This window comes from Mauremys reevesii, linkage group 4 (assembly GCF_016161935.1).
Source record: "Mauremys reevesii isolate NIE-2019 linkage group 4, ASM1616193v1, whole genome shotgun sequence".
Taxonomy (NCBI): Eukaryota; Metazoa; Chordata; order Testudines; family Geoemydidae; genus Mauremys; species Mauremys reevesii.
The window spans coordinates 129455918-129468865 of NC_052626.1; the positions used below are offsets into that span (position 1 = coordinate 129455918).

Here is a 12948-nt window from a genome sequence, read left to right on the forward strand (position 1 = left end):
TGTTGATTTGAAACCAACTGCAGTGATACCCATGAACTGATTGTATTATTGTAGCTGTCTGGTATTGATTACTGTAGATAAGATGATAAAACCATTTCATTTCAAGCGGTTATTCCCGCTTCTTATACTTATGCTTTCCCAGAAAGTCACCTTTCAGGATAAAATTTTCAATGCTTGATCTCTGGCCGAAGAGAATTTTTTGGGGGTGGGAGGGTGTTAAATTTGAGAGAATTCCTAGTTTTGAACTGAGGATAAAAATGGAATGTTTTCGTTCAGACTAGACTAAGTCATGGCTGACATTGAATCGTAGCATGTATGGCCCTCATGGTGGAGTGCTCTTGACCAAGTTAAAAATGAATATGGTCAATAACAAAGTGATACCATTAGGCAATTGAAAAGTCATCCTGGAGCGATTTCATATAATCATAGAATATCAGGGTTGGAACGGACCTCAGAAGATCATCTAGTCCAACTCCCTGCTCAAAGCAGGACCAATCACCAACTAAATCATCCCAGCCAGGGCTTTGTAAAGATTGATCTTAAAAACCTCTAAGGAAGGAGATTCCACCACTTCCTTAGGTGTAACCCATTCCAGTGCTTCACCACCCTCCTAGTGAAAGTTTTTCCTAATATCCAACCTAAACCTCCCCCACTGCAACTTGAGACTATTACTCCTTGTTCTGTCATCTGCCACCACTGAGAACAGCTGAGCTCCATCCTCTTTGGAACCCCCTTTCACGTAGTTGAAAGCAGCTATCAAATCCCCCCTCACTCTTCTCTTCTGCAGACTAAACAATCCCAGTTCCCTCAGCCTCTCCTCATAGGTCATGTGCTCCAGCCCCCTAATCATTTTTGTTGCCCTAATACAGTAATACAGGATTTTAATACAGTAGCTGTAGAAGATTTTTAGCAGGGCCCATTGAAACCCTACCCTATTGTAATATCACAACATATGTTCTCCCTGCCAGGTCTGTCCACCACAGGGGCAGCTGCTGGGACAATATGCCCGAGGAAGACTGTAAATGTCTCATTGAAACACATGGCACAGAATCCTCATCTACCTCCTCAAAACCTGCCATAACTTTAGGGACAGGAAAAAATCATGACTATGAGAGAATTGCAGATTATGGTATTATTTTTTTAACTGCACTCTATAAATGCCAAGCTTTTATTTCAAAACAGCCTTTTATTCTGTTGCCATGAGACAATCTTCATAGTGTAAGCAGTTGTTCCTCACTTATGCACCTTGAGTTTCACCATTGAAAGATGTTTTGCAGTTATATGCAGAATAGCTCATTGTTCATATCTGACGGGTGAATTTTCACCATCAATAGAACCTTTCTGTCTCTGTAGCCTGATAAGAGACTGAAATCTCAAACAAAACGTCAGTTCATCCTTTATTTACTACTCCCATTATCAAAATGGGAAGCTTAGATACAATTAGTTTCAAACAAAACGTGATTATTCCAGCACTATTCTGTAGTTCTCTGGCTGGGGGAGGGAGACAGAATTAGAGCCACCTGGTTTTTTTTAAGTTGAAACAATAAATCCTAAAGGTAGCCACAGGCCATTAAGAGGTGAATTACAGGAAATCATCCAGATCTGGGAGTGTTCAATGTTTATAGGGCTAAGTATGTTCGACAGGGTGTTTTCAAACACCGACTGGGCAGTGGCTCCTAATGAATCGGAATAAGGGGTTGATTACCTACTCAGTCTAATGTACTTTGGGAAATGAACCACGTGCATGAATGATGGATGAGATGTTAACTTGAATTTCATTCTACCCATCCCTGGTGCATGTCTAGATGGAAGTTAGATAGCATAGGATTTAGGCTCAGTCTTCTTTCAGTTAAACAGATTTAAATGTCAAATACCTTGTGCAAGTCATTGCTGAGGATAGAATGTCCTAGATTTGTAAGGTTCTCCCCCCCGCCCCCCCCCCCCCAAAATCATCAGACACAGTGCAAGATCCACCTATTCCCAGTGGTTTGGGCATGGATATAAATACCTACCTCAGAGGAAAGGTGTAAGTCTTAATGTTCAGGGTTTCTGAGACCCTTACTCAGACAGTGCTGTGAATAGGCAAAGCCTAGTTAAAATAACGATCAGTGTGTGTTCTCTACCCAGCCTCTCCCATCGAGAGGAGGTATCCAGCTATACTTGAAGCAGTGTGGATAGTCCAACCAGTAAGTTATGTAGAGTGCTTGCATGGTTTGAAACCCTCATTCAGTAATTGTGGCTTATTAGTCCAGGCCATTCTGTTAGTATCCTGTCCTGGCAGTTTAACGTAACAGGCAGTTGCATCATAGCTTAGACTGTAAGCTTTTAGAGTCAGGGTCTGCCTCTCTGTGTTTGTACAGCATCTAGCACAACAGAGTTCTCAGCTCAGTTGAGAATGCTGTGATACAAAGTATAGAAAAGCAAAAACACTTTTTTTTTCCCCTTGAGCTGCAGCAGAGTGGGGAAAATAACAGTAAATTGGGTGTGCAGGCTTAAAAATAAAATATCTGGTTTACTGCCCCAAAACATGCAAGGTCTTAATAGCTGTTTCGAAAGGAAGGTGGCATACTGCACACTTGCCATTCCAAAAGCTGCTACTTGTCGTGCTCCTGTTTTAAGGCTTCAGAGTGGTAGCCTTGTTAGTCTGTATCAGCAAAAAGACCGAGGAGTACTTGTGGCACCGTAGACTGACACGTTTATTTGAGCATAAGCTTTCGTGGCTAAAGCTCACTTTATCAGATGCATGCAGTGGAAAATACGCTAGGAAGATACATGTTCATACGTGTGTGTGTGTGTGTGTATCTATCTATCTATCTTCCTACTGTATTTTCCACTGCATGCATCTGATGAAGTGGGCTTTAGTCCACAAAAGCTTATGCTCAAATTTGTTAGTCTCTAAGGTGCCACGACTACTCGTTCTTTTTGTTTTAAAGCTTTCATTCTTTGGAGGCAAGTAGCAGTGAACATTCCAGCACAGTTAGCCACATTCAGTGCTTATGGATTCACTGCATCTAAACCAGGCAGAAACAGTCATTTTCTTGTCATTAATTTAGCTACCAGACAGAACATTGCAAATGGGTGGGTGAGACTGGGTGCAGTGATGGGTGAGTTGTGGTGGGCTTATTCTCAACATGAAGTGAGAAGCCAGTCCTATGATCTAAGTGCTGACTGTCCAGGCTTGTGCATGCCTATTGCTGAAGGTCTTTCATTCCTTATTTAGGATTCGGGGGAATCAGGGTGTTTTGACTGCAGACACGCATGTAAATGCAAAACCTTGGGAAACTTACCTGATTTTAAGTATCAGAGGGGTAGCCGTGTTAGTCTGGATCTGTAAAAAGCAACAAAGAATCCTGTGGCACCTTGTAGACTAACAGATGTATTGGAGCATAAGCTTTCATGGGTGAATACCCACTTCGTCAGACACATGCAAAAGCTTATGCTCCAATACATCTGTTAGTCTATAAGGTGCCACAGGACTCTTTGTTGCTTTTTACCTGGTTTTGTTACAAACCCAGAGCATGTTCCTCAAATAATTTGCTAAGCAAACTCCTGACTCAGTTTCACAGTGAGGCTTTGAGTTAGTTTGAACCTGATACAGACTAAGGGCATGTCTACACAGCCCTGTAGTTTAGCCAGTGGGGGTGTGAATAGCAATGCGCACCAATGTGCTGTGCTGCATCTCCCTGATGTGGACACCGAGGGCGCAAACTAGTTCACATGAACGTAGTCGTCTTCAAACAGGACTATACTGATGCAAAGCAGGAACCTTGCAGTTTGTGCCTTCAGTGTCCAAATGGGGCAGTTACAGCACAGCACTTTGGTGTGTATTGCTATAGAGCTAACTGCTCTTAGTCTAGTGGTTCTCAACATATTATATGGGCTGCATCCAATACTACCTGTATGGCTCTGAGGATGTCACAGGGCAGCTTGTGTGTTGGTTGGGCCGCAGGTTGAGAACCACTGCCTTAGTCTCTAATACATTAGCATTAGAGGTGCAATGGATCAAGGAAGGTAACTTGACTGACTGGGAGGTTGGGTGTGTTCAAAGACCACCACTGGCAGGCTTCCTAAAGGCCTCCAGTGCAGTTGGCTGGGGATTCTACAGCTGTTCCAGATGGCATTTAATTACAAAAAGAGGTATCTCTTGAATATGGAAATAAGTAATAAAATCACGTCAGTACCCTTTCGTTTGCATTTGCATTTGGCATGCGTCTGACAAAGTGCGTATTCACCCACGAAAGCTTATGCTCCAATACGTCTGTTAGTCTATAAGGTGCCACAGGACTCTTTGTCGCTTTTTACAGATCCAGACTAATACGGCTACCCCTCTGATACTTCAGTGCCCTTTGTTACTTTGATGTTAAATTTATATTGCTCCCCATCTTTTCAGTTTGAAGCATGCTATGGAACTTGATATTGAAAATGCTAATTGTGACTTTTGGCACCCAGGAAAGTGTGAGAAGGAGGTATTTCAGGTTTGTGAGATTACTATACTTGCTAACTGATGAAGTATTCAATCAATAGTGAAATAATTAATAAAGTTGCTAATGGAGTTTGCAACATGAAGTCTGAGTCAGCATCCCTTTAAAATGGATAGCGATGGACTTCTCATCTATTTTTTCAGGCTGTCTGCAGACTGAGCAAGTCGTCACTACATGAGTGACTTGGGCAGTCTGGAAGGCTTTTTTCTAACTGTAAGAGCTAGAAAGTAGTGTGGAGGGAGGTGTTTGCATTTTTAAAAAACAGTCTCAGCTTCTGAATTAGTTCTCTGGCAGAGGGGTGGATTCTGCAGCACATTCCATGGTCAGAACAATGGCATATAGGAGGGCTCCGTGCATACCAGAGGGGTAAATGACACTGACTTCGACAGACAACTACAACATGCTGTGTTTCATTAGGCCTCTGTGGTGCGGAGGAAGAGCAGGGGAAGTGCAGCCGAGGAAGAGGAGGAGCATCCTTATGAGCTGTTGCTTACCGCAGAAACTAAAAAGCCGCTTGCAGTGGATAGAAAAACAAAAGGTAAGAGATGATACAGAAAGACAGCAATGCCCATACTGCCTGGGTTGGCAGATGTGACCAGCATGTAGGGGGACGGAGGGGGAGAAATTTGATCCTAGCTATTTCTCTGGTTCGGATGGCTGGATTCTGTGCTGCAGTTATGTTCCTGTGGTAATCTGCTTCCATTCTCAGGGGAGAGGATTAAAATATTTCTGCCTCAATATCTACATTAAGTAAGAGAAGGTTTTTTGCCCTTCAGGCAAATATGAGATCCTAGGGATTTGACCCATTGAACTTGAAAAATTAAAACACCAGAATCTCGCACACAAAGCAAGCAAAACAGGAACAAAAAAGATCAAAATGGAAGAATAACCAATCCGTTACCACTAGGGAAAAATCCTGGTCAAGAGAGTCAAACAAATACAAGTGTGTAAATACTAATGGGCCAGATCCTCAGCAGGTTTAAATCTGTTTCAATACAATGGTGCCAATTCATGTTAACTGAGGATCTGGCCCTGGTATCACAATCCAAAATCAACAAATGCACCACTGGCTGTCAGAGCCAATTAGAAAAGTAAATTAACAAAAGAAGAAAATAAACACAGACAAAGTAAGCCGCTGTTAGGCGCCAGTTTAAAATCCGGTCATGCCATCAGATTAAATACTGCGCTTGGCTCTCTTTCCCCCAGAGGGACCTTCATTTGGTGGTTTGTGGGATTTGGGAACCCGGAGCTCTGTACACCACCCTGTATTTTGTAGGCGGGTATTGTTGCATTTGGTTTTCTTTCAAGGAAAGCTTTTTAGGTGAAATCTGCTCAGTGTGTACAACAGAAAGGAGCAAGAGATCTGGGGGACTTAGTTGTGATTTCCAGTCTAAAGCAGCAAATGTTTCATCCTGAGACGGAACGAACAGTTAAATATGACGTAGTGTTATGACTGTTGCTTGCTTGCCCTCCAAAATCACACTCCTACTAGTCTATTCACAGATGTTAATTTCCACTTCTTGAATATTACCCATAATAATACACACATAGTGGCAAAGAGGAAGTCATTGATTTTTCCTACCAACCTTAGCCAGAGCTATTCGTTGTCTGATGCAAAACTGCAGTGGTTTTCAGGTTGATGCTTCACAGTCCCAAATGGGAGAAGTCCTTGGGTGATGATGGTTGAAAAGGTAGCTCATGTCTTCTAATGCTTGGCTTGAAAGGTTTGATTCATGTAGTTCAGGTGCTGCTGGACTTGTCTTTTCTGTAAGCTGTCAATGACAATACTACTCCTTCCTCTTGCTCTTGTCTTTTTGCTAAATATGCTCGTGCATAAATAAGCATTGGCTATGAGGGTGGGTGTAATTACATATGCACAATATAATGTACTGCTTACACTGTGGTACATTAAATAGAATTCCTTGCACAAATGCATGGAGACTTAAGTTCCAATCTTGATCCAGGGTTCTCCCCCATCAGCCTGGCACATGAGTATTGCAGAGCCTGTGGGACCAATCCCTTAAGAGGGAGGAGTTGATGGAAGCCCCTTGTCATCCATTTAGCTGAATAAGGAGCCAAAGAGGAATCCTGATTCCTATCTAGTCTTCAGCCAGAACGATAGGAGCCCTGAATCCAGGTTGGAGCTTTGGGGATGTCTCATTATGGTTCTAATGAACCTAAAGAACTCCTTCTCCATTAGGAGAAGACCAATCCAAGAATCTAAGTTTTTGGTTCTGAGAATCTGTATTGGTTCCTTTCATTTTCGATTGGAATAGTTTGTTTAGATCTAGCACCAAGAGGTGGCTGAGCTCTAGTGGTGGGTAGGGGCTGCTGTTAGAGGAAAAGGGGTCTACCAGTGCATTTCTCGGTACTGTATAAAAGAATCTGAATGCAAGAAGCAGCAGTAAGCTTGGGGTGGAAGGGAGAAAGGTGAGGACTTGATCGGCTCTGCTCCTGTTGCCTCTCACAGCAGGTGGTGTTGGGTGGGGAGGAGTGTTAGCAGAGCAGTCACTATCTTTCCAGTATCAATATTACTGTCACTTCTCCTTTTTAAATGGTGCTTTTTGTTCACAGTTCTTACCTTGAAAGTTAATGGATCAGTTTCTAAAGCAGTGAGATAATGTGTGAGCTTGCAGTATGGCAAGGCTACAGGTGTTGCAGTTTTTCTCTGCCTGGCCAGCTCTCCTCATTCTGCGGGAACAGCGGTGCTCTTGCAGGGCCCAAATGGCACAGGGGTCAGTTACTCACTGCATCATTTAACTCCAGCTGCTTTACAGCTCTTGTTTTGTTTGTTTTTTAGGCACAAAGGGCTGTTTCTAATGGTACTTTGCTTCATTTATAACTGCTGCCTCCCTTTTTGCACTGCTGCTTTCCATCTTGTGTCCAGTCATGACTGCACATGTGTTCTTAGCCCCTGGGCCCTGCTCTCCGTTTGTGAGTGGATTAAAACTCTCTAGCACTGTCAAGGTTCACCTGATGCTTTGGGCAGAGTTTCAGATCTGGTTTGGTTCCCAGCTTCCCATCTCATATGGAGAGGAATTTTGACAAGGTCTAAAATGTGTAGAAAGTTAAGCCATGTGATGAGAATTAAGTCAAGTCCACTGGCATGGTCCTCCTTGTGGATTGGTCAAAGGGGCTTGGTAAAACCCAGTGCATCTTGTCAGATATGTTATAGAGGATGGGTGGGGGAAAAACATGCCCAGGTTTTGATGGTTTTTTTGTTTGTTTTTTTTCCCCCCTTAGGGGAATCGCCATCTTCAGGTGCTGTCAGCAGTAACCAGCTTCAGGTAGGAGTGACTTGGTTCTTTTCTGATGTTACAAGAGAAGCAACATTTTCTTCTTTGACATCACAATTCTGTCTTTCCTGGGAGGTGGCAAACCACAAACTGTGTATTTCACTCTTGGGGGAGAGACATGAGTCTGCATTTGTACTGCTCAAGATGGTTCAAAAGCCTCAGAGCAAAACAGCACTGCTATCTCCTAGTAACCAAAACATTCCTTAACTGCACCTTCTTTAAGGTGGAAGAGTAATTTCCTGAACTGAAGTATTTTTTTGAGGAGGGAGTGCGGAAATAAAATGCAAACAAGCTCACAGAGTAGGGCTGCATTCTCTCAGGGTGATGTGATAGAAATTCTGTCCAGCATGATTCCTGAGTTACTAGATGTAAACATGTGCATGCGGCAAGCTTTTCCTGTTCTAGGCACAAATACTCACATTTAAAGTTTGTACAAGTGAGCTTTTCTGCTTCCAGTTTATTGCAAAAATAATCTTCAGCTAGAGCCGCTGGTTGTGCTCTGTGAGGCTGTCTGTCCCATCTCACCCAGCTGCTCTGGTCTCTTCTGTGCCACGGAAGATACAGACTTGCATGCAACTTTTGTAAGTGATTTTGTGGCATGATGCATTATAGTGGGTCCTTGCTGGGCAGGGGTAGGGAAGGGAAGATCCACCCTATAAATGCCGCCGTTAATCTTTGTATCAGGAAGCAGGGGCAAAAAGAGCAGAGAGAGCTTGATGCTTTTCATCCAGGGAGACTTAGACTTGTTTTGTGTGGGGAAGGCAACAGCAGTATATTTTTAGAACAGTTTCCAAAGGAAAGTTTGGCTCGTTGAGTATTTCATGTTTGAAGATACCTGACTGCTGGCCAGAGAGCTTACTTAAATTCAGCTGTTCAGTTCTATACCAGGATTGAGTAACTTCATCTGCACCATGTCTGTATGTTGATTTAAATGGTTTTAATGTACATGGCACTGTACAAACGAGGTGGCCTCTGCTCAAAGGGGCTTACATGCTCCGTTAGGGGTTATAGACAATTCCCTTTATGTGTGAAACCTTCAATGAAGATTGACTACAAGGGCAAGTGCAGGTGTCTTTGTATGTGTGTATTTATAATAGTTACTAACTGAGTTAAGAACATAAGAATGACCATTCTGGCACCGTATTCTGTCTTCTGATGCTGACCAGTGCCAGATGCTTCAAAGGGAATGAACAGAAGAGGGCAGTGTTGAGTTATCCATTCCCTGTCATCCAGTCCCAGCTTCTCGCAGTTATAACTGAACGTCTCTATGGACAAAATGCATGTTACTAGGTTATTTTCAGAATTAAACCTTAAGTATAAACTACAGGGGATATTTTCAAAGGCAAAGATGAGTTAGGCACCCAGTTCCCACCACATTGTCCTCTGTGCCTCTGAAAATCTCCCTGTGTTCTAATTAGTTCCGCCAGATGAACTGCTTTTCTATCTATGGTAGAGAGCAATGGTTGGCGTGTTTTTACCATTGTGGTGAAGATGACCATACTGGCTGTAAGACTGGAATAATCTAAGGTGTATTTGCAGGCCAAACCCCGAAAAGGCACGTCTTCCCAAGATGGTCAATGGCCAGTGAATCGCCAAGGTTCTTCCGACCTCTCTTCTAGCCATTCCGAGCAACATCCAAACCCCGAAGCATGCATGATGGAGACCTCGACAGGTAAGGACCTTGCGCTTGTTGTGCATTTAGCCCCAACAGCAACCCTGCTTCTGTGCTTATCTGTGAGATTTTTAGTACAGGTTTGTGTTAAATGCCCTGAAATGTTTTCTCCCTCCAGACTTTCATCTCTGCTTATCTGCTCTTCTCTGCAAGTGTCACTACCCCACTTTGCCTTCTTCCTCCCTGGGGTATTTCTGTCCTGGTCTTGGGGTTGGTGCTTCATTTTGAGAGGCTGAATGCGTGGCTGTGTTTTCCCTTCTAACAGAGCCCCCTTTGTTAGTCTTTGTGAGTGGAGCTTGGCCAGTCTGTTCTGTGTGGGCCCAAGTGTTCTAGCACACGGCACAACTATTGCCAGCCGCCTTTCTGCCTTCGGACAGAAATGCCATTAAATGTTAAACTGGGGTGTTGACAAAATGAGCAGTTAGAAATAGAAAAGGAATGAGAAAAAAGAGGCTGCTAAGGCCATCAAGACTCACTGTCCAGTCTATGCAGTAATTTCCTCTGTGGTGGAACTGGTTACCATAGAGTAAATGATTTGCCATGATTAAAACAAGGTTTGACCTTGCTGTGTGTATGGATGGAACTGTCTTAATGTATTCCTGGTTTATGTTACAGCCGTGTATCCCTGCTAGGTTGTCACGTGGCTCAGGAATATATTGAACACACGGTCTGGTCCTGCAGTACTCTAGCATGGTTAAGTGTTGGGACAGCCCTAGCAGAGTAAGATATAGTGTAGGCAGGACCTTAGAGAGAGAACTGGATAGATGTTTCATCTTCCCCTATTAGCAATTTCATTTGCGAACTTTACGTTGCATTTACTTACATCGATGGTAGTTTCCAGTTACCTCACTTCCTTAAAATTTTTAACCTACTTAATTTTCTGTTTTTGGGGTGCCGTACCTGAAATGGTCATAAGAAGGATTTGACATAGGCAAGAAGAACTGTGAGCTCCCTCAGCGAGCTGCCCTACTGGCCAACCTCAATTCTGACTTGTGCTGCTGTTCTGTTCCCAGGCAGAAGCTGCCAGTTCTATAAGTTGTCTCTTGTATTTCTGTGAAACAAACAAATGTATAAGGGACTAAATAAAACTAATCAAACTCACGTTTGCAGCATTGCTGTGGCCGTGTTGGTCCCGGGATGTTAGAGACTCAGGGTAAGTAAGGTAATACTTTCTATTGGACCATCTTCTGTTGGTGGAAGGGACAAGCTTTTGAGCATCACAGAGATCTTCTTCAGGTCTAGAGAAAGTAACCCGAGTGTCTGAGCTAAATACAAGGCGGGACAGATCCCGTATGCTTGTACTTAGCGGAGACAGTCTGGTTGCTTTCTCCAGACCTGGAAAAAAGCTCTGGGAAACTCAAAAAAGTGTCCCTTCCACCAGCAGAAGTTCAACCAATAAAAGATATTACATCACCCACCTTCTCTCTAATCAAACTCATGTTACTTGTGCTCCAATGTCTAAAGTAGCTTCCACAGGTAAACTGCTAATCCCATGCCTGCTTTTAGTTTCCAGGAAAAGGACATGTTGCATTTATACAATCCAAGAACTAGTGTTTGAAAATGAGTAAATCAACCCTATTGCTAAAAAGGAAGCCTGTGTGAAAGGAGCCTATTTCACTCCAATCCATAGTTGACTGGCTTTTAGTCACAAAATTCACTAGCACATTTGACCCCATTGATTGAGAGTGGTCCTCCTTGCTGTGATCTCGGAGAGCTGGCTGTCTCAAACAAGTGGACAAGGACTGGATGGGCCTTAGGGAAGGTCCATTTCCAGTCCCCTCTGGACATTCTCCCTGCACTTCAGAGTTGGACAAGTCACATTATCAAAGCATTTTGCACTGGTGCTGCTCCAGCTGTAATTATCTGCTGGGTTGAAGACTTGGGTCTTCAGGGCAGCACATTTCTCCAGCACTAAATTCAAGTGGTTACAATGTGTTTGTACCAGCAGTCATTGATAGGAGTATAATCCCTGACAGTTCATGAGAAAGTGGCAGTTCCCTCCAGGCATTTTAAAATCCTGTACAATTAGAATACACGTGTGCTATATGAATAAGGTGAGTGCCGCTCTGCTTCGATGTGCCAGTTGGCAGTTGGGTTCAGTCAATTATTCATGATTTATCCAGGGCACTGGTATTTGATATTAAGGATGTTAGTATGTTAGTAGCAGAGGAATAGTGTCAGATTTCTGGGACAGTCAGTACTGCAAGCAGCTTGCTGCATTAATAGATCAGACCATCTTGTGTTTAGTGGTTAGTTAACAGGAGAGACTTTCTGGTGGAGTGAGATGTTACCAGTTTAAGCCCTCTCCCCTTGCTCCCTTGAGTAAGGAGAAGTTGAGCCCTGAAGCCACCAAAGAAGAAATCAGCTCTTTTTTGGGAAGGGATTTTGGAACTTTGCAGGTTAATTGCAGCCCAGCAGTTTTCCCACCCTGCAGTCTGAGCCAAGAATAGGGAGGTGCTGCTCTAAATAACACTTTGGCCTTTATGGAACTGTATCAAATGTTCCAGGAGTGAGTGTGTCTGTCTGTCTGTCTCTCTCTCTCTCTCTCTGTGTGTGCAGGATAGGGTTAGCACTTCTGCTGGCCTTATATAGTAAGGCCTGATTGTTAGTGTTAACGGGAATAAAACAACAAGGAGAGTTGCCAGATTGCATAAATCAGGGCAGTATTTGGAATTTCATAAATGCCGTGACTTTGGGTACAAGTTGAGCACTCAAACAATACTGAACTGTTCTCTGTTGCTCCGTCTCTCGCCAGGGGAGGTGGAGTTTTGCTTCTCCTTCCGTGTTTTTTAATCTCTCTTTATTTCTGTCTCCATCCCCCTGAAGACCACAGGAGGAGCAGTGGTAGCCGGAGCCAAGATTCTGCAGACAGCCAGGACATCCAGGTCCCGGAGCAGTTTTCAGGGTTGCTCCATGGCTCTTCCCCGGTGTGTGAGATAAACGAGGACCCTTTCAGGCTCATTTCTGTGGCCAAAGGAGGCACAGAGGGCACAGGCCACTCACCTGCTATGCAGTTGGAAGATGCTGATTTACCTCTCTCTGGGTCAGTACGGACCAGTTCTCCTGAGCAAAACCAGAAAGTGATCTACGCAACGGTCCAGCCCAAAAACGTCCAACAGGCAGAACCTGAAACTGCAGTGACTCCCCAAGCACTTCAGCACCCTGGTGGTGCAGAGGAAGAGGGAGACAGAGGCGGTGCTGGGGGCCGAGCCCACCTGGGAGGCAAGCCCAAAGCAGAGCTCAAACTCAGCCGTAGCTTGTCCAAATCAGACTCTGACCTCCTGACCTGCTCACCAACTGAGGACGATGCCATGGGGAGCCGGAGCGAATCGCTCTCAAACTGCAGCACTGGGAAGAAAAGGCTGGAGAAATCTCCGTCTTTTGCTTCGGAGTGGGATGAGGTAAGACTGACTGTGGCTTACTAACGCCTTAATGCCGGGAATGAGCTTGTGTGCTGTATGAGTTGCATCGTACTCAGTCTGTTGCGGGGAGAGAGTAA

General features: G+C 44.0%; 1 protein-coding gene across 1 annotated transcript in view; it reads left to right on the forward strand.

Annotated features, from left to right (window-relative positions):
• ANKS1A (ankyrin repeat and sterile alpha motif domain containing 1A) overlaps positions 1-12948 on the forward strand; it is a 157103-nt gene that overhangs the window by 66466 nt on the left and 77689 nt on the right. The window contains 4 exon segments of the mRNA XM_039534856.1: positions 4899-5019; positions 7725-7768; positions 9317-9449; positions 12276-12850. Of these exon segments, the coding sequence (XP_039390790.1) occupies positions 4899-5019; positions 7725-7768; positions 9317-9449; positions 12276-12850 (873 nt within the window).